This window comes from Salvelinus fontinalis, chromosome 4 (genome assembly GCF_029448725.1).
Source record: "Salvelinus fontinalis isolate EN_2023a chromosome 4, ASM2944872v1, whole genome shotgun sequence".
Lineage (NCBI taxonomy): Eukaryota > Metazoa > Chordata > Actinopteri > Salmoniformes > Salmonidae > Salvelinus > Salvelinus fontinalis.
In genome coordinates, this window is record NC_074668.1 from 42,536,829 (window position 1) to 42,555,330 (window position 18,502).

General features: G+C 42.2%; 2 protein-coding genes and 1 long non-coding RNA gene across 3 annotated transcripts; 2 read left to right on the top strand and 1 right to left on the bottom strand.

Moving 5' to 3' along the window:
- The first annotated feature begins 774 nt into the window (after nt 1-774).
- On the top strand, nt 775-3,418 carry LOC129852790 (fatty acid binding protein 1-B.1-like). Its single transcript, XM_055918447.1, has 4 exons — nt 775-876; nt 2,048-2,220; nt 2,585-2,677; nt 3,327-3,418. Exons 1-4 carry the CDS (start codon nt 810-812, stop codon nt 3,375-3,377), a joined length of 384 nt encoding a protein of 127 aa, XP_055774422.1. The 5' UTR covers nt 775-809; the 3' UTR covers nt 3,378-3,418.
- A 4,041-nt stretch (nt 3,419-7,459) lies between these two features.
- Nucleotides 7,460-10,103, bottom strand: LOC129852791 (fatty acid binding protein 1-B.1-like). Its single transcript, XM_055918448.1, has 4 exons — nt 10,002-10,103; nt 8,658-8,830; nt 8,201-8,293; nt 7,460-7,551 (listed from the first exon to the last, which is right to left on the bottom strand). The coding sequence occupies exons 1-4, from the start codon at nt 10,066-10,068 to the stop codon at nt 7,501-7,503; spliced, it is 384 nt and encodes a 127-aa protein (XP_055774423.1). The 5' UTR covers nt 10,069-10,103; the 3' UTR covers nt 7,460-7,500.
- Nucleotides 10,104-16,305: 6,202 nt separating this feature from the next.
- LOC129852793 (uncharacterized) lies at nt 16,306-17,140 on the top strand. Its single transcript, XR_008759049.1, has 2 exons — nt 16,306-16,394; nt 17,049-17,140. It is a non-coding gene; the product is annotated as an uncharacterized LOC129852793 (long non-coding RNA).
- The last annotated feature ends 1,362 nt before the right edge of the window (nt 17,141-18,502 follow it).

Here is an 18,502-nt window from a genome sequence, read left to right on the forward strand (position 1 = left end):
GGATATATCTTATGCTACACCAACATAAGTAACATACATTTTTCTAAAGTAATCCAATCTGTTATTAGTTGGACTTTTTGCATCTGTTACTGAGATGGCTGTTCCAGTTATTATTGAGACTAGCTAAATCAAATAGAAGTATTTCCTGCCAGTCATTGTCAGTGCAGGTTGGGGGTGATTAACGTTCTCTGGTTTTCAAGTTGAATTGTATGTTCCCTCTATGTAAAATTAAAAGTTGAGTGAACATTATGTTGGTGCAGCTATATGCCAAACATTTTTGAAAACTCACAATCATATTGCAGTCCGCTGCCTTACAATTGTACATTGATTCAACTTTTTTATAGTGCAGGTAGACAAAATACACCTCTCAACTCAATCACCTCAAAGTGCAATGTAGCCTAGTTTAATTTCAATACAGGTGTATAGCGAGATAAAGTCAAGTTGAATTTGAAATGTGTTGATTGATCCATATACTTGTATTACAATGACGAGACTGCTTGTCATTTTTCTAAGGAGTCGAGGAGGCCTTGCTTATCAAAACAGATCAATGATCACTCACACAAAGTAGAAGTAGAAGAAGAGAGGATGAGAAGGGGAGCACAATAAAGTTGACCATTGCTATGTAGATTCGTTGCCCTTGGCTGGGAAGCTTATCCTAGATCTGTGCCTACAGGCAAGTAGCAGGGAAGATATGAGGGGGAGGGGTTCTCAATTGTAGACACCTTTAGTTAGTTAATGAGTGCAGGGCTGGATAGATGAGGGTATAAAGACAAGCACGGAGCTGTGGATGTCTCTACCTTATAGTCACCATGTCTTTCTCAGGGATATACCAGATGGAGACACATGAGAACTTTGAGTCTTTCATGGAGGCTGTTGGTAGGTTTTGCTGTTGGGTTGTACGTTTGATTAGACTTTGGGTGTTAATTTCAGAAGTCGTAGTCCTTTCAGTAATGATGTTCATTGGTGATTGCGAATGCAATGGTTACTTCTGAGGCGCAAACCCAGGTAGCACACTAGTTTCCTTGGATGTTCTGAGAATGGAAGTGAGATGTAGGAATGTTTTTTAATTAGATTTATTTATAGGTTCCAGGGAGGTTCTGAGCATCTTACTATGTTCTCCTGGGAGGTGTTAGTTCTTTTAAAAACAAATTATAGGTTATTTTCTGTGTTTTTATAACTTTCACTGAATGTTTAATTTAAGACTAAAAAACACTGTTTGGGTTAACTATTTTGAGCTTCCAGCACAGATGGGTTTGAAAATGATTTGTTTAGGCTTTAATTATTTATTGTATCAGTGAGATTAAACCTATGCTCTTCTGTCCTCTATCCATTGAATTAATTCACTGTGCTTCCAGGATGGAGTTGTCATGCATTAGTTTTGTAACTCATTGAAAGTGGATAAAAGTAGTCTATTCAAACACTATTTCAACAGGAATGAGCACTCATTAAGATCAGGTGTGGCCAACTACTGTGGTCAACACACTTAACAGATGATCGTGATTGTTGAAGCTGAAAACGGAATGTGTGTTTCAGTAATTTTTTGCTTTCATAATGCAAGTTTTTAGTGTTCTGAGAACATGACTTGAACTGAGAACCTAAAGAACTTTATGCTGAAGTACTGAAATTCCCACAGGAGAACATTTAGTCAGCTGAACAACTTGAGAACATTCCCAACGTAAAATTCCTAATGTTCCTATTACTTTACCTTCAATTAAATGTTTGAACTTTCAGGGAATATTCTGATCAAATAATGAAATGCCAAGAAAATAACATTTTGTTGAATTCCTTAATGAGAATGTTCCAAAGCCAAGCAACTGTCCTGCACCATTGCCAGAATGTGGTATGCGAAATAACCAAGCCCTAAAATGTATGGTCCTCAGAACGTTATGTGCTAGCTGGGAATGCATTCAATGTTTGCATTCAGTTCATTGTTGCCATATTAGAGTGCCTCAGAGCTTTACTTCAGTGTTCATGTCCCACTACATTAAATTTCTGTAATACTAAAAAGCTCAGTGTATATGACTCTCTCGCTGCCGCAAACATGTAGGTCTCCCTGATGAGCTTATCCAGGAGGGCAAAGACATTAAGAGCATCACTGAGATTGAGCAGACTGGAGACCACTTCAAGATGACTGTCACCACGGGGACAAGGGTCCTCACCAACTCCTTCACCATTGGCCAGGAGACGGAGCTCGAGTCGCCGACCGGGGAGAAAGTCACTGTGGGTGGCGCATGTCACAACCCAACCATGAGTTTCATACATGTAGCCTGGATTTATCCATCTCTCTACATATACAGCCAGTATCTAACTAAACTATAAGTTGAGCTGATGTGGGTTCACTATGGTTATTTCAGGTCCCAGTGATGTTGTGGGAGGACTGACATTCTTTGTCAGAGAATCTCCTCTGCTCTCCAGGGACTGGGCTCAGTTGCAAAATTATAGCAGTTTACATCTCATAACCAACTGTCTCTTTTTTCTTCTCCATATATGGCCATCCAACTTGGGCCTGTTAAATTGGTGCTAGTTGACTGTAGTTGGTGACCACTGCTTTCAGATCTAACCATTGACCTCTCCTGTGTTTCAGTCTGTGGTGATGAGGGAAGGTAACAAGCTGACGTCCTTAATTAATGGGATCGAATACGTCACAGAACTTATAGACACAAACATCCTCGTCAATGTGAGTCCGGGGCATATGGCTGGGGGTTCACGAAGGGACACTATTTCAGGGTTCATTTATACCATTAACAAAATGGGTAGTCTTTAACAGTGTCGTGAATGCAATTCAATAGTTTCTGCAATGTTCTAATTACATGCTCACCCCACCGCTCGCGGTGCAAAATAAATGTACACCCACACTGCTCGTGCACCTCAGCAAGTGTCTGCGTGGCCAGGTGCTAAAATAGAAATTGGTTTTATTCGTGATGCTCAGCGTGCTGCAAGTCTGGCCTCTCCCATCTCCTCAATGGTTTCTAGGAGCATATACCCACGTGTGTGATTGAAAGATTGACTTTGAGGTCCACACTGGTCAGTTGTGGTAAAGTTGGTTGTCAACCGCCATTTAAAGGAGGCGAGATGACGATAAACAAATTGGGTTTTCTGTGGATTAATTGTCAGAGTAGACCTTGTGCATTTCAGGTAAAATAACAACCCAATGTTTTGTGTACCAGGACAAATTAGCGAAATGCTTTATGCCCCCAAATGAATGTAACTGTTTGATATTTCAACCTGCGTGTCCTGATCACTTGTGTGGGTGAACAAAATCAATGTGCGAATGAGCGTGTTTGGTCAGCATGGATTTATTGAGTAATGATGCTTTCTCTTTTCAGACCATGACTCTGGCTGGCATCTCATACAAGAGGACCAGCAAACGAATATGAAGATCTACTGCACTCTTTGGATTAATAAAATGTGAATTGCATGGAATGGTCTGGTCTCAACATTTCATATCAATGGGTAGAACTTCAGGGAAAATTGAGGTTTGTAATAATGAGGCAAGGTTTGACATGGATGAGTGACGACCTCAGTGGGATTCAGTAGAAAGCCGTAGTTCCGTACACAATGGCCAAGATGGCTTTTCTACATTTGCTATAAAGCAGTCACGTTAAAATGTGAACCCAGCATTGTAGAAATGAAGGCTTTGGTGGTTCCATGTAGTGTGTTGCAATATGGGTCAGAATCCTACCACCGTTGGGAGCGTCAGTTTTAAAAGCAGATTCCTCAATTTCCAGTTACTTTTGCCTGACACTTCATTTTCATTCTAGTGGCTGTGCTTTTGGACATTGCTTTCACTAGTTCCACCCCAGTTTAGCTGACAAAGGGCTAAAGGTGTACCATTTGAGGGTGACTGGTTTCCCAGCTCCAGTGTGGTTGGAAAGGCTAAGGACCCTGGGACTAAACACATTCCTCTGCAACTGGATCCTGCACTTCCTGACTGGCTGCCCACAGGTGGTAAGGTTAGGCAACAACACATCTGCCACACTGATACGTGGGCCCCTCAGGGGCCTCTACTTAGTCCCCTCCTGTACTCCCTGTTGTGGCCACAACAGTACTGTACTCCGATGGCGTGGCCACAACTGCGTGGTAAAACACAACTCCAACACCAAGTTTGAGGTGCACCACAACACCAGTAATACGCCTGATCACCGACAATGATGAGACCGTCTATAAAGAGGTCAGACCTGGCAGTGTGGTGCAAGGACAACCTCAATGTGAGCAAGACAAAGGAGCTGATCGTGGACTACAGGAAAAGGCGAGCTAAACAAGTCCCCATTAACATCGACAGAGCAGATCGCGAGTTTCAAGTTCCTTAGTTCGTTGGTAATGTGGACACCATGGTCCAAACAAACCACGACAGTTGTGAAGAGGGCACAACGTCTTTCCTCCACCCCCTCTGTTGTACACTGCTGCTATTCGATGCATAGTCACTTCACATATGTACAAATTACCTCAACTAACCTGTACCCCTGCACATTGACTTGGTACCGATAGCTTGGTCATTGCCTTTTCAATATATTTATCTTCTTGAACTGCACTTTTGGGTAAGGGCTTGTAAGTAAGCATTTCACGGTAAGGTCTATACTTGCTGTATTTGGCGCTTGTGACAAAGTTTGATTTGACGTGTCATGGACGTAGGAATTGAAGGCTTGATTTGTCTGACATATTTGTATAATAATGTGAGGTCACTACTGCTGTTGGTTTCTTGACACCTGCCGCCATAGGTTCGTTCATGCTTATTGGCTAGTCCTTCAGGGCCCCCTTGTGTGTGTAGAAAATATTACTCATTCTACTTAAACATCCTTTACTCCAACTGTCTTCAGAACCTAGGTGGGGTCATAAAGATGCATTTTAATCTTGCAGATCATCCTGTGTGGTTCATGTCTTACCGCGAGGTCTTTGTGTGGGTTCTCTGCAGGATGGTGTAGGCCTTACACATCATGCAGTGTCCCACCTATCTTCCCTGCCTGCACTGGGGCACCCCTGCCTTCATTGTTACCATCCTCAGAGCAGTGTTAGAATGGTATAGTTTACTGTCAAAGTAATACTGAGCCATTTATACTGCACAAATGCAAACGCATTGTGTCTAGTCTTTTCATGTGCTGAAAAAAAGGATCCCAGAAATGTTCTCAAAGTGCACAAATTTGTGTACATCCTTGTTAGTGAGCATTTCTCATTTTAATAAGATATGCCACACGTGTCAGGTGAATGGATTATCAGGACAATAAAAGGCCACTAAAATGTGCAGTTTTGTCACAATGCCACATATCTCAAGTTGAGGGAGTGTGCAATTAGCATGCTGACTGCAGGACTGTCCACCAGAGCTGTTGCCAGAGAATGAAATGCGCATTTCTCTACCATAAGTCGCGTCCAACGTCATTTTAGAGAATTTGGCAGTACGTCCAACCGGCCTCACAACCGCAGACCATGTGTAACCACACCAGCCTAGGACCTCGACATCTGGCTTCTTCACCTGCAGGATGATCTGAGACCAGCCACCTGGACAGCTGATTAAACAGTATTTATGTCTGTAATAAAGCCCTTTTGTGGGGATTGACTCATTCTGATTGGCTGGGCCTTGCTCCCGAGTGGGTAGTACTGGCTCCCAAGTGGGTGGGCCTATGCCCTACCAGGCAGAGAAAGCAAAAGCGGTTTGACGCTCCAGTGTCTTGCCGTTCAAGTTATATTCTAGTTCATGGCTTTTATAGTGGAGGGAGAGTGGTGTGTCTGAAAAGTTTTTAACCCATGCCTCTTCACAGGGGCGGGCCACTGTGAGCTGAGGAACACTTATGAAAGTCCAGATCTCTCATTTGGAAGCTAAACTTACATTTCACCTCTTCACAAATAATGTCATATTCAAACATTTGAATTAAACAATTCCATGTGAATCCGATACCTCTGACGTTTAGACTTTCCACAGTAGAGTTTGTCATTCTATCATTGATGAGAAAGTGTCAGAGGGCAACCGAACTGACATAATATACCTTAAGTACCACCGCATATGTTCAGTTGGTCAGCTACCAGAATATAGTTCATTTCCCCCCACTGATGTTCCCAGAACCTCTGTTAGCCAAGGGGTTTTCTTGTCACATCAGTTATAGTAGGGAGAAGGAAAAGGGGGGAAAGAGATATTTATGACTGTCATAAACCTACCCCCAACCCAACTTCATGACAGCATGAACGAACCTATGGCGGCAGGTGTCAAGAAACCAACAGCCAGCACTAGTGACCTCACATTATACAAATATATCAGACAAATCAACCCTTCAATTCCTACATCCATGACACGTTAAATCAAACTTTGTCACAAGTGCCAAATACAACAAGTACCTTACCGTGAAATGCTTACTTACAAGCCCTTACCCAAAAGTGCAGTTCAAGAAGATAAATATATTTAAAAAGCAATGACCAGGCTATCGGTACCAAGTCAATGTGCAGGGGTACAGGTTAGTTGAGGTCATTTGTACATATGTGAAGTGACTATGCATCGAATAGCAGCAGTGTACAACACAGAGGGGGTGGAGGAAAGACGTTGTGCCCTCTTCACAACTGTCGTGGTTTGTTTGGACCATGGTGTCCACATTACCAACGAACTAAGGAACTTGAAACTCACGATCTGCTCTGTCGATGTTAATGGGGACTTGTTTAGCTCGCCTTTTCCTGTAGTCCACGATCAGCTCCTTTGTCTTGCTCACATTGAGGTTGTCCTTGCACCACACTGCCAGGTCTGACCTCTTTATAGACGGTCTCATCATTGTCGGTGATCAGGCGTATTACTGGTGTTGTGGTGCACCTCAAACTTGGTGTTGGAGTTGTTTTACCACGCAGTTGTGGCCACACCATCGTGGGTGAACAGGGAGTACAGGAGGGGACTAAGTAGAGGCCCCTGAGGGGCCCACGTATCAGTGTGGCAGAAGTGTTGTTGCCTAACCTTACCACCTGTGGGCAGCCAGTCAGGAAGTGCAGGATCCAGTTGCAGAGGAATGTGTTTAGTCCCAGGGTCCTTAGCCTTTCCAACCACACTGGAGCTGGGAAACCAGTCACCCTCAAATGGTACACCTTTAGCCCTTTGTCAGCTAAACTGGGGTGGAACTAGTGAAAGCAATGTCCAAAAGCACAGCCACTAGAATGCCTGACACTTGATTTTCAAAGTAACTGGAAATTGAGGAATCTGCTTTTAAAACTGACGCACCCAATGGTGGTAGGATTCTGACCCATATTGCAACACACTACATGGAACCACCAAAGCCTTCATTTCTACAATGCTGGGTTCACATTTTAACGTGACTGCTTTATAGCAAATGTAGAAAATCCATCTTAGCCATTGTGTACGGAACTACGCCTTTCTACTGAATCCCACTGAGGTCGTCACTCATCCATGTCAAACCTTGCCTCATTATTACAAACCTCAATTTTCCCTGAAGTTCTACCCATTGATATGAAATGTTGAGACCAGACCATTCCATGCAATTCACATTTTATTAATCCAAAGAGTGCAGTAGATCTTCATATTCGTTTGCTGGTCCTCTTGTATGAGATGCCAGCCAGAGTCATGGTCTGAAAAGAGAAAGCATCATTACTCAATAAATCCATGCTGACCAAACACGCTCATTCGCACATTGATTTTGTTCACCCACACAAGTGATCAGGACACGCAGGTTGAAATATCAAACAGTTACATTCATTTGGGGGCATAAAGCATTTCGCTAATTTGTCCTGGTACACAAAACATTGGGTTGTTATTTTACCTGAAATGCACAAGGTCTACTCTGACAATTAATCCACAGAAAACCCAATTTGTTTATCGTCATCTCGCCTCCTTTAAATGGCGGTTGACAACCAACTTTACCACAACTGACCAGTGTGGACCTCAAAGTCAATCTTTCAATCACACACGTGGGTATATGCTCCTAGAAACCATTGAGGAGATGGGAGAGGCCAGACTTGCAGCACGCTGAGCATCACAAATAAAACCAATTTCTATTTTAGCACCTGGCCACGCAGACGCTTGCTGAGGTGCACGAGCAGTGTGGGTGTACATTTATTTTGCACCGCGAGCGGTGGGGTGAGCATGTAATTAGAACATTGCAGAAACTATTGAATTGCATTCACGACACTGTTAAAGACTACCCATTTTGTTAATGGTATAAATGAACCCCGAAATAGTGTCGCTTTGTGAACCCCCAGCCATATGCCCCGGACTCACGTTGACGAGGATGTTTGTGTCTATAAGTTCTGTGACGTATTCGACCCCATTAATTAAGGACGTCAGCTTGTTACCTTCCCTCATCACCACAGACTGAAACACAGGAGAGGTCAATGGTTAGATCTGAAAGCAGTGGTCACCAACTACAGTCAACTAGCACCAATTTAACAGGCCCAAGTTGGATGGCCATATATGGAGAAGAAAAAAGAGACAGTTGGTTATGAGATGTAAACTGCTATAATTTTGCAACTGAGCCCAGTCCCTGGAGAGCAGAGGAGATTCTCTGACAAAGAATGTCAGTCCTCCCACAACATCACTGGGACCTGAAATAACCATAGTGAACCCACATCAGCTCAACTTATAGTTTAGTTAGATACTGGCTGTATATGTAGAGAGATGGATAAATCCAGGCTACATGTATGAAACTCATGGTTGGGTTGTGACATGCGCCACCCACAGTGACTTTCTCCCCGGTCGGCGACTCGAGCTCCGTCTCCTGGCCAATGGTGAAGGAGTTGGTGAGGACCCTTGTCCCCGTGGTGACAGTCATCTTGAAGTGGTCTCCAGTCTGCTCAATCTCAGTGATGCTCTTAATGTCTTTGCCCTCCTGGATAAGCTCATCAGGGAGACCTACATGTTTGCGGCAGCGAGAGAGTCATATACACTGAGCTTTTTAGTATTACAGAAATTTAATGTAGTGGGACATGAACACTGAAGAAAAGCTCTGAGGCACTCTAATATGGCAACAATGAACTGAATGCAAACATTGAATGCATTCCCAGCTAGCACATAACGTTCTGAGGACCATACATTTTAGGGCTTGGTTATTTCGCATACCACATTCTGGCAATGGTGCAGGACAGTTGCTTGGCTTTGGAACATTCTCATTAAGGAATTCAACAAAATGTTATTTTCTTGGCATTTCATTATTTGATCAGAATATTCCCTGAAAGTTCAAACATTTAATTGAAGGTAAAGTAATAGGAACATTAGGAATTTTACGTTGGGAATGTTCTCAAGTTGTTCAGCTGACTAAATGTTCTCCTGTGGGAATTTCAGTACTTCAGCATAAAGTTCTTTAGGTTCTCAGTTCAAGTCATGTTCTCAGAACACTAAAAACTTGCATTATGAAAGCAAAAAATTACTGAAACACACATTCCGTTTTCAGCTTCAACAATCACGATCATCTGTTAAGTGTGTTGACCACAGTAGTTGGCCACACCTGATCTTAATGAGTGCTCATTCCTGTTGAAATAGTGTTTGAATAGACTACTTTTATCCACTTTCAATGAGTTACAAAACTAATGCATGACAACTCCATCCTGGAAGCACAGTGAATTAATTCAATGGATAGAGGACAGAAGAGCATAGGTTTAATCTCACTGATACAATAAATAATTAAAGCCTAAACAAATCATTTTCAAACCCATCTGTGCTGGAAGCTCAAAATAGTTAACCCAAACAGTGTTTTTTAGTCTTAAATTAAACATTCAGTGAAAGTTATAAAAACACAGAAAATAACCTATAATTTGTTTTTAAAAGAACTAACACCTCCCAGGAGAACATAGTAAGATGCTCAGAACCTCCCTGGAACCTATAAATAAATCTAATTAAAAAACATTCCTACATCTCACTTCCATTCTCAGAACATCCAAGGAAACTAGTGTGCTACCTGGGTTTGCGCCTCAGAAGTAACCATTGCATTCGCAATCACCAATGAACATCATTACTGAAAGGACTACGACTTCTGAAATTAACACCCAAAGTCTAATCAAACGTACAACCCAACAGCAAAACCTACCAACAGCCTCCATGAAAGACTCAAAGTTCTCATGTGTCTCCATCTGGTATATCCCTGAGAAAGACATGGTGACTATAAGGTAGAGACATCCACAGCTCCGTGCTTGTCTTTATACCCTCATCTATCCAGCCCTGCACTCATTAACTAACTAAAGGTGTCTACAATTGAGAACCCCTCCCCCTCATATCTTCCCTGCTACTTGCCTGTAGGCACAGATCTAGGATAAGCTTCCCAGCCAAGGGCAACGAATCTACATAGCAATGGTCAACTTTATTGTGCTCCCCTTCTCATCCTCTCTTCTTCTACTTCTACTTTGTGTGAGTGATCATTGATCTGTTTTGATAAGCAAGGCCTCCTCGACTCCTTAGAAAAATGACAAGCAGTCTCGTCATTGTAATACAAGTATATGGATCAATCAACACATTTCAAATTCAACTTGACTTTATCTCGCTATACACCTGTATTGAAATTAAACTAGGCTACATTGCACTTTGAGGTGATTGAGTTGAGAGGTGTATTTTGTCTACCTGCACTATAAAAAAGTTGAATCAATGTACAATTGTAAGGCAGCGGACTGCAATATGATTGTGAGTTTTCAAAAATGTTTGGCATATAGCTGCACCAACATAATGTTCACTCAACTTTTAATTTTACATAGAGGGAACATACAATTCAACTTGAAAACCAGAGAACGTTAATCACCCCCAACCTGCACTGACAATGACTGGCAGGAAATACTTCTATTTGATTTAGCTAGTCTCAATAATAACTGGAACAGCCATCTCAGTAACAGATGCAAAAAGTCCAACTAATAACAGATTGGATTACTTTAGAAAAATGTATGTTACTTATGTTGGTGTAGCATAAGATATATCCTGTTTGGGATAGGGGGCAGCATTTTCACTTTGGATGAATCGCGTGCCCATAGTGAACTGCCTCCTACTCTGTCCCAGGTGCAAATATATGCATATTATTATTACTATTGGATAGAAAACACTCGGAAGTTTCTAAAACTGTTTGAATTATGTCTGTGAGTATAACAGAACTCATATGGCAGGCAAACTTCCAAACAGGAAGTGGAAATTCTGGGGCTGGTTGATGTTAAACTCATTGCCTATTCAATTCCCAGTAAGATATGGATCTGTTCACACTTCCTACGCCTTCCACTAGATGTCAACAGTCAGTAGAACGTGGAATGAAGCCTCTAGTGTGATGTGGGGCCGGATGGCAGCTATTTGAGTCAGTGGTCTGGCAGAATGCTAGTTCCTGGTCACGCGCGCTAGTCATGATATGACCATGTGTTCCATTACTCTGTAGACAAAAACGAATGCTCCGGTTGGAACGTTATTGGATGTATATGATAACAACATCCTGAAGATTGATTCTCTACTTAATTTGACCAGTTTATTCGACCTAGAATATAACCTTTTGAAGTTTTCGTCCGAGTTTGCCTGGACCGGCGCCAGCGTTTGGACATGTGAACAAAAAGTGCTAGCAAAAGTAGCTAATTGGAATCTAGTAATGGACATTATCGAACAAAACTGGAACTAGGATTCCTGGCACTGCATTCTGATGAAAGATCATCAAAGGTAAGGGAATATTTATGACGTAATTTCGTATTTCTGTTGACTCCAACATGGCGGAGAAATGTTGTGTATTTCTGAGCGCCGTCTCAGATTATTGCATGGTATGCTTTTTCCTAAAGTTAAAAAAAATTCTGACACAGCGGTTGCATTAAGAACCAGTGTATCTTTAATTATATGTAAAACATGTATCTTTCATTAAAGTTTATGATGAGTATTTCTGTTATTTGACGTGGCTCTCTGTAATTACTCCGGATATTTTGGAGGCAATTCTGAACATGGTGCCAATGTAAACCGAGATTTGTGGATATAAATATGCACATTATCGAACAAAACATAAATGTATTGGGTAACATGATGTCCTATGAGTGTCATCTGATAAAGATTATCAAAGGTTAGTGATTAATCTTATCTCTATTTCTGCTTTTGTGACTCTATCTTTGGCTGGGGGAAATGGCTGTGTGTTTTTTTGGATTTGGTGGTGATCTAACATAAATATATGTTGTGTTTTCGCTGTAAAACATTTTAAAAATTGGACACGATGGTTAGATTAACAAGATGTTTATTTTTCATTTGCTGTATTGGACTTGTTATTGTATGAAAGTTACATATTTCAAAAAAATACTTTTGAATTTCGCGCGCTGCCTTTTCAGCGGAATGTTGTGGGTGTTCCGCTAGCGGAATGTCGTGGGTGTTAAAGGATAATCAACCAATCAATGTACATGCAAAAGCACAGATCTTTAAAAAAAAACAATTCAACGTACAATTGTAAGGCAACCAGCTGCAATAGGGTTGCGAGTTTGCTCCACATCTGGGAATATACCTGAACCAACATACAGTGTTGACTTCCAAAAACAAACATGAAATTTTAATTAGACTCAACAAGTTTTTATACATTCAGCTCACTGTGAGCAAAGTTTGTTGAGTGAACAAACGTTCACCCATTAGCTACATTTATTTTCCTTCTGAAGTCCAACAAACTCAGAGAATAACACTGATTATTAATCAATTGGTTAACCTGTTGAGGCTGGGGGCGCTGTTGTCACTATTTATGGTAATCTTGTAATTTTTGAAACGGCTTCCTACAAAACTCTTGATCGTACAATATGCATATTATTATTATTATTGGATAGAAAACAGTCTATAGTTTCTATAGGAGTTGAAATTTTGTCTCTAAGTGGAACAGAACCCATTCTACAGCAATTTCCCTGACATGGAGTCAGATTTCAGAAATTTTGGCCCCTGATCTGGAGTCAGTTAAAAGGCCACTGTTATTGCTATGAGTATACGGACACTGCTTACGTCTTCCCCTGGATGCCTTTACGTGATGACGATTTGAATGGGGTCGATTGCGCGTTCACAGGCACTATAAATTAAAAAACCCTGTAGCTAGTAAGTCTTTTGCAGCTGCGTTATGCGCGTGGAGGACACCGACCCGCACCTGTTCCAAGCATTAGTGTTGGGAGTAATCTTTCTCCGGTCATGTTAAGACTCGTTATAGGAGTTAAAAACATCATAAGGTAGTTAATTTAAAGCGTTTTATAGCAATTTATATCCGTTTAGTGCGATTTTGGGACATTTATTTCTGAAACGCTGTGAATCGCCGGGCACGCTTCCAGTTCATGCTGAACGCAGTTGGCATTTCCACATGGCAAGAGGACAGCTTTCCACCAAAAGACGATTAGACCCAAGAAAGGATCCTTTGCCCAAGATACTGATGGAAGAACAGCTCAAAGTAGGACATTTTTATTATGATAAATCGTGTTTCTGTCGAAAAATGTTAGTGGCTTAGGACGCCATGTTTTTTGACGTAGCTTCGCTTGGCGCAAACTGTATTGGTAAGGGTAATTTAAAAAATGTAATTCCGCGATTGTATTAAGAATTAAATTGTCTATCAATCGATGTCCACCCTATATTTTTTAGTCACGTTTATGAGTATTTATGTATAAGAGTAGATCACTGTCTAATATGGCGCACGGACATTTTCTCACCAGCTGGGCTACTTTCCCCATTGTCTAACCATGATTTTGGTGGCTAAATATGCACATTTTCGAACAAACTGTATATGCATGTTGTAATGTGATGTTACAGGGGTGTCATCTGAAGAATTCTGAGAAGGTTAGTGAAAAAAATAATATATTTTGGCGATGTTGACGTTATCGCTCACTTTGGCTAGAATTAATGCTGGGGTAATGTTTGCACCTGTGCTATGCTAATATAACGATTTATTGTGTTTTCGCTGTAAGACACTTAGAAAATCTGAAATATTGTCTGTATTCACAGGATCTGTGTCTTTCGATTAGTGTATGCTGTGTATTTTTACGAAATGTTTGATGATTAGTAAGTAGGTAAACACGTTGCTCTATGTAGTTATTCTAGTCCATTTGTGACGGTGGGTGCAATTGTAACCTATGCCATCTACCTGAAATATGCACATTTTTCTAACAAAACCTATCCCATACCATAAATATGTTATCAGACTGTCATCTAATGAGTTTTTTTGTTGGTTAGGGGCTATAAATATCTTAGTTTAGCCGAATTGGTGATAGCTACTGGTGTTGGTGGACAAATAAAAGATGGTGGATTATGCTAATGTGTTTTTAGGTAATAGATGTACATCTTTACATATTGTGTCTTCCCTGTAAAACATTTTAAAAATCGGACATGTTGGCTGGATTCACAAGATCTGTGTCTTTCATTAGCTGTATTGGACTTTAATGTGTGAAAGTTAAATATTTTAAAAAAATATATATTTTTTGAATTTTGCGGCTCTGCCTTTTCAGTGGGGGTGGGGGTGGAGTGCCGCTAGCGGCACCCTCAGCCTAGACAGGTTAAGTGAACACACTTGCCAGTTGTTCAGCGCATGCTCGGAGTACACGTCCTGGTAATCCTTCTCGTCCTGCGGCCTTGTGAATGTTGACCTGTTTAAAGGTCTTACGCACATCGGCTAAGGAGAGCGTGATCACACACTCGTCCGGAACAGCTGATGCTCTCATGCATGTTTCAGTGTTACTCGCCTCGAAGCGAGCATAGAAGTAATTTAGCTCGTCTGGTAGGCTCGTGTCACTGGGCAGCTCTTGGCTGTACTTCCCTTTGTTGTCTGTAATAGTTTGCAAGCCCTGCCACATCCGACGAGCGTCAGAGCCGGTGTAGTTTGATTCAATCTTAGTCCTGTATTGATGTTTTGCCTGTTTGATGGTTTGTCAGAGGGCATAGCGAGATTTCTTGTAAGCTTCCGGGTTAGAGTCTCGTTCCTTGAAAGCGGCAGCTCTACCCTTTAGCTCAGTGCGGATGTTGCCTGTAATCCATGGCTTCTGGTTGGGGTATGTACGTACAGTCACTGTGGGAACGACGTCGTCGATGCACTTATTGATGAAGCCAGTGACTGATGTGGTGCACTCCTCAATGCCATCGGAAGAATCCCAGAACATATTCCAGTATGTGTTAGCAAAACAGTCCTGTAGCTTAGCATCTGCTTCATCTGAACACTTTTTTATTGACCGAGTCACTGGTGCTTTCTGCTTTAGTTTTCACTTGTAAGCAGGAATCAGGAGGATAGAATTATGGTCAGATTTTCCAAATGGAGGGTGGGGGAGAGCTTTGTACTTGTCTCTGTGTATGAAGTAAAGGTGGTATAGAGTTTTTTCCCCCTCTGGTTGCACATTTAACATGCTTGTGGGAATGAGGTAAAACGGACTTAAGTTTCCCTGCATTAATGTCCCCGGCCACTAGGAGTGCCGCCCCTGGATGAGCGTTTTCCTGTTTGCTTATGGCCGTATACAGCTCATTGAGTGCGATCTTAGTGCCAGCATTGGTTTGTGGTGGTAAATAGACAGCTACGAAGAATATAGACAAAAATTCTCTTGGTAAGCCTGGCCAGCTGAGGATTGATGGACTTCATCCTAGCTGGAGGGGTGCTCTCATCGTATCTATCACATAGGCAGGGCGCTAACTCCTCTAGCTCCACAATGAGATAGAGGGCAGGGCAGGCAGCAGGCTGTTAGCCAGCCTGCCAGCTTAGTGGAGTCTGCCACTAGCACTGTCAGTGTAGTCAGCTCAGTTATTCCCATTGAGATCGTGTCTTTTTCCCTCGATCTAGGTTGGGCAAAACTAAACATGGCGGTGTTCGCCTTAGCAATCTCACTGGAGTAAAGACTTCCTCCATTGTTGTCATTATTGAAAGAGATTGTGATATCTCACATCGCAAAATAGGGCTACTTAAGAGCATCACTGAGATTGAGCAGACTGGAGACCACTTCAAGATGACTGTCACCACGGGGACAAGGGTCCTCACCAACTCCTTCACCATTGGCCAGGAGACGGAGCTCGAGTCGCCGACCGGGGAGAAAGTCACTGTGGGTGGCGCATGTCACAACCCAACCATGAGTTTCATACATGTAGCCTGGACTTATCCATCTCTCTACATATACAGCCAGTATCTAACTAAACTATAAGTTGAGCTGATGTGGGGTCACTATGGTTATTTCAGGTCCCAGTGATGTTGTGGGAGGACTGACATATTTTGTCAGAATCTCCTCTGCTCTCCCGGGACTGGGCTCACAGTTGCAAAATTATAGCAGTTTACATCTCATAACCAACTGTCTCTTTTTTTTTCTCCATATATGGCCATCCAACTTGGGCCTGTTAAATTGGTGCTAGTTGACTGTAGTTGGTGACGACTGCTTTCAGATCTAACCATTGACCTCTCCTGTGTTTCAGTCTGGTGATGAGGGAAGGTAACAAGCTGACGTCCTTAATTAATGGGATCGAATACGTCACAGAACTTATAGACACAAACATCCTCGTCAACGTGAGTCCGGGGCATATGGCTGGGGGTTCACAAAGCGACACTATTTCGGGGTTCATTTATACCATTAACAAAATGGTTAGTCTTTAACAGTGTCGTGAATGCAATTCAACAGTTTAATGCCACCAATGTTCTAATTACATGCTGACCCCACCGCTCGCGTCACAAAATAAATGTACACCCACACTGCTCGTGCACCTCAGCAAGTGTCTGCGTGGCCAGGTGCTAAAATAGAAATTGGTTTTATTCGTGATGCTCAGCGTGCTGCAAGTCTGGCCTCTCCCATCTCCTCAATGGTTTCTAGGAGCATATACCCACGTGTGTGATTGAAAGATTGACTTTGAGGTCCACACTGGTCAGTTGTGGTAAAGTTGGTTGTCAACCGCCATATAAAGGAGGCGAGATGACGATAAACAAATTGGGTTTTCTGTGGATTAATTGTCAGAGTAGACCTTGTGCATTTCAGGTAAGATAACAACCCAATGTTTTGTGTACCAGGACAAATTAGCGAAATGCTTTATGCCCCCAAATGAATGTAACTGTTTGATATTTCAACCTGCGTGTCCTGATCACTTGTGTGGGTGAACAAAATCAATGTGCGAATGAGCGTGTTTGGTCAGCATGGATTTATTGAGTAATGATGCTTTCTCTTTTCAGACCATGACTCTGGCTGGCATCTCATACAAGAGGACCAGCAAACGAATATGAAGATCTACTGCACTCTTTGGATTAATAAAATGTGAATTGCATGGAATGGTCTGGTCTCAACATTTCATATCAATGGGTAGAACTTCCGGGAAAATTGAGGTTTGTAATAATGAGGCAAGGTTTGACATGGATGAGTGACGACCTCAGTGGGATTCAGAAAGGTGTAGTTCCGTAAACAGTACACAATGGCCAAGATGGATTTTCTACATTTGCTATAAAGCAGTCACGTTAAAATGTGAACCCAGCATTGTAGAAATGAAGGCTTTGGTTGTTCCATGTAGTGTGTTGCAATATGGGTCAGAATCCTACCACCATTGGGTGCGTCAGTTTTAAAAGCAGATTCCTCAATTTCCAGTTACTTTGAAAATCAAGTGTCAGGCATTCTAGTGGCTGTGCTTTTGGACATTGCTTTCACTAGTTCCACCCCAGTTTAGCTGACAAAGGGCTAAAGGTGTATCATTTGAGGGTGACTGGTTTCCCAGCTACAGTGTGGTTGGAAAAGCTAAGGACCCGGGGACTAAACACATCCCTCTGCAACTGGATCCTGCACTTCCTGACTGGCTGCCCACAGGTGGTAAGGTTAGGCAACAACACATCTGCCACACTGATCTGAGGGGCCCCACACTGGGGTCTCTACTTAGTCCCCTCCTGTACTCCCTGTTCACCCACGATGGCGTGGTAAAACACAATTCCAACACCAAGTTCGAGGTGCACCACAACACCAGTAATACGCCTGATCACCGACAATGATGAGACCGTCTATAAAGAGGTCAGACCTGGCAGTGTGGTGCAAGGACAACCTCAATGTGAGCAAGACAAAGGAGCTGATCGTGGACTACAGGAAAAGGCAAGCTAAACAAGTCCCCATTAACATCGACAGAGCAGATCGCGAGTTTCAAGTTCCTTAGTTCGTTGGTAATGTGGACACCATGGTCCAAACAAACCACGACAGTTGTGAAGAGGGCACAACGTCTTTCCTCCACCCCCTCTGTGTTGTACACTGCTGCTATTCGATGCATAGTCACTTCACAAATGTACAAATGACCTCAACTAACCTGTACCCCTGCACATTGACTTGGTACCGATAGCCTGGTCATTGCTTTTTAAATATATTTATCTTCTTGAACTGCACTTTTGGGTAAGGGCTTGTAAGTAAGCATTTCACGGTAAGGCCTACACTTGTTGTATTTGGCGGTTGTAACAATTTTGATTTGACGTGTCATGGACGTAGGAATTGAAGGCTTGATTTGTCTGACATATTTGTATAATGTGAGGTCACTACTGCTGTTTGTTTCTTGACACCTGCCGCCATAGGTTCGTTCATGCTTATTGGCTAGTCCTTCAGGGCCCCGTGTGTGTGTCAAATATTACTCATTCTACTTAAACATCCTTTACTCCAACTG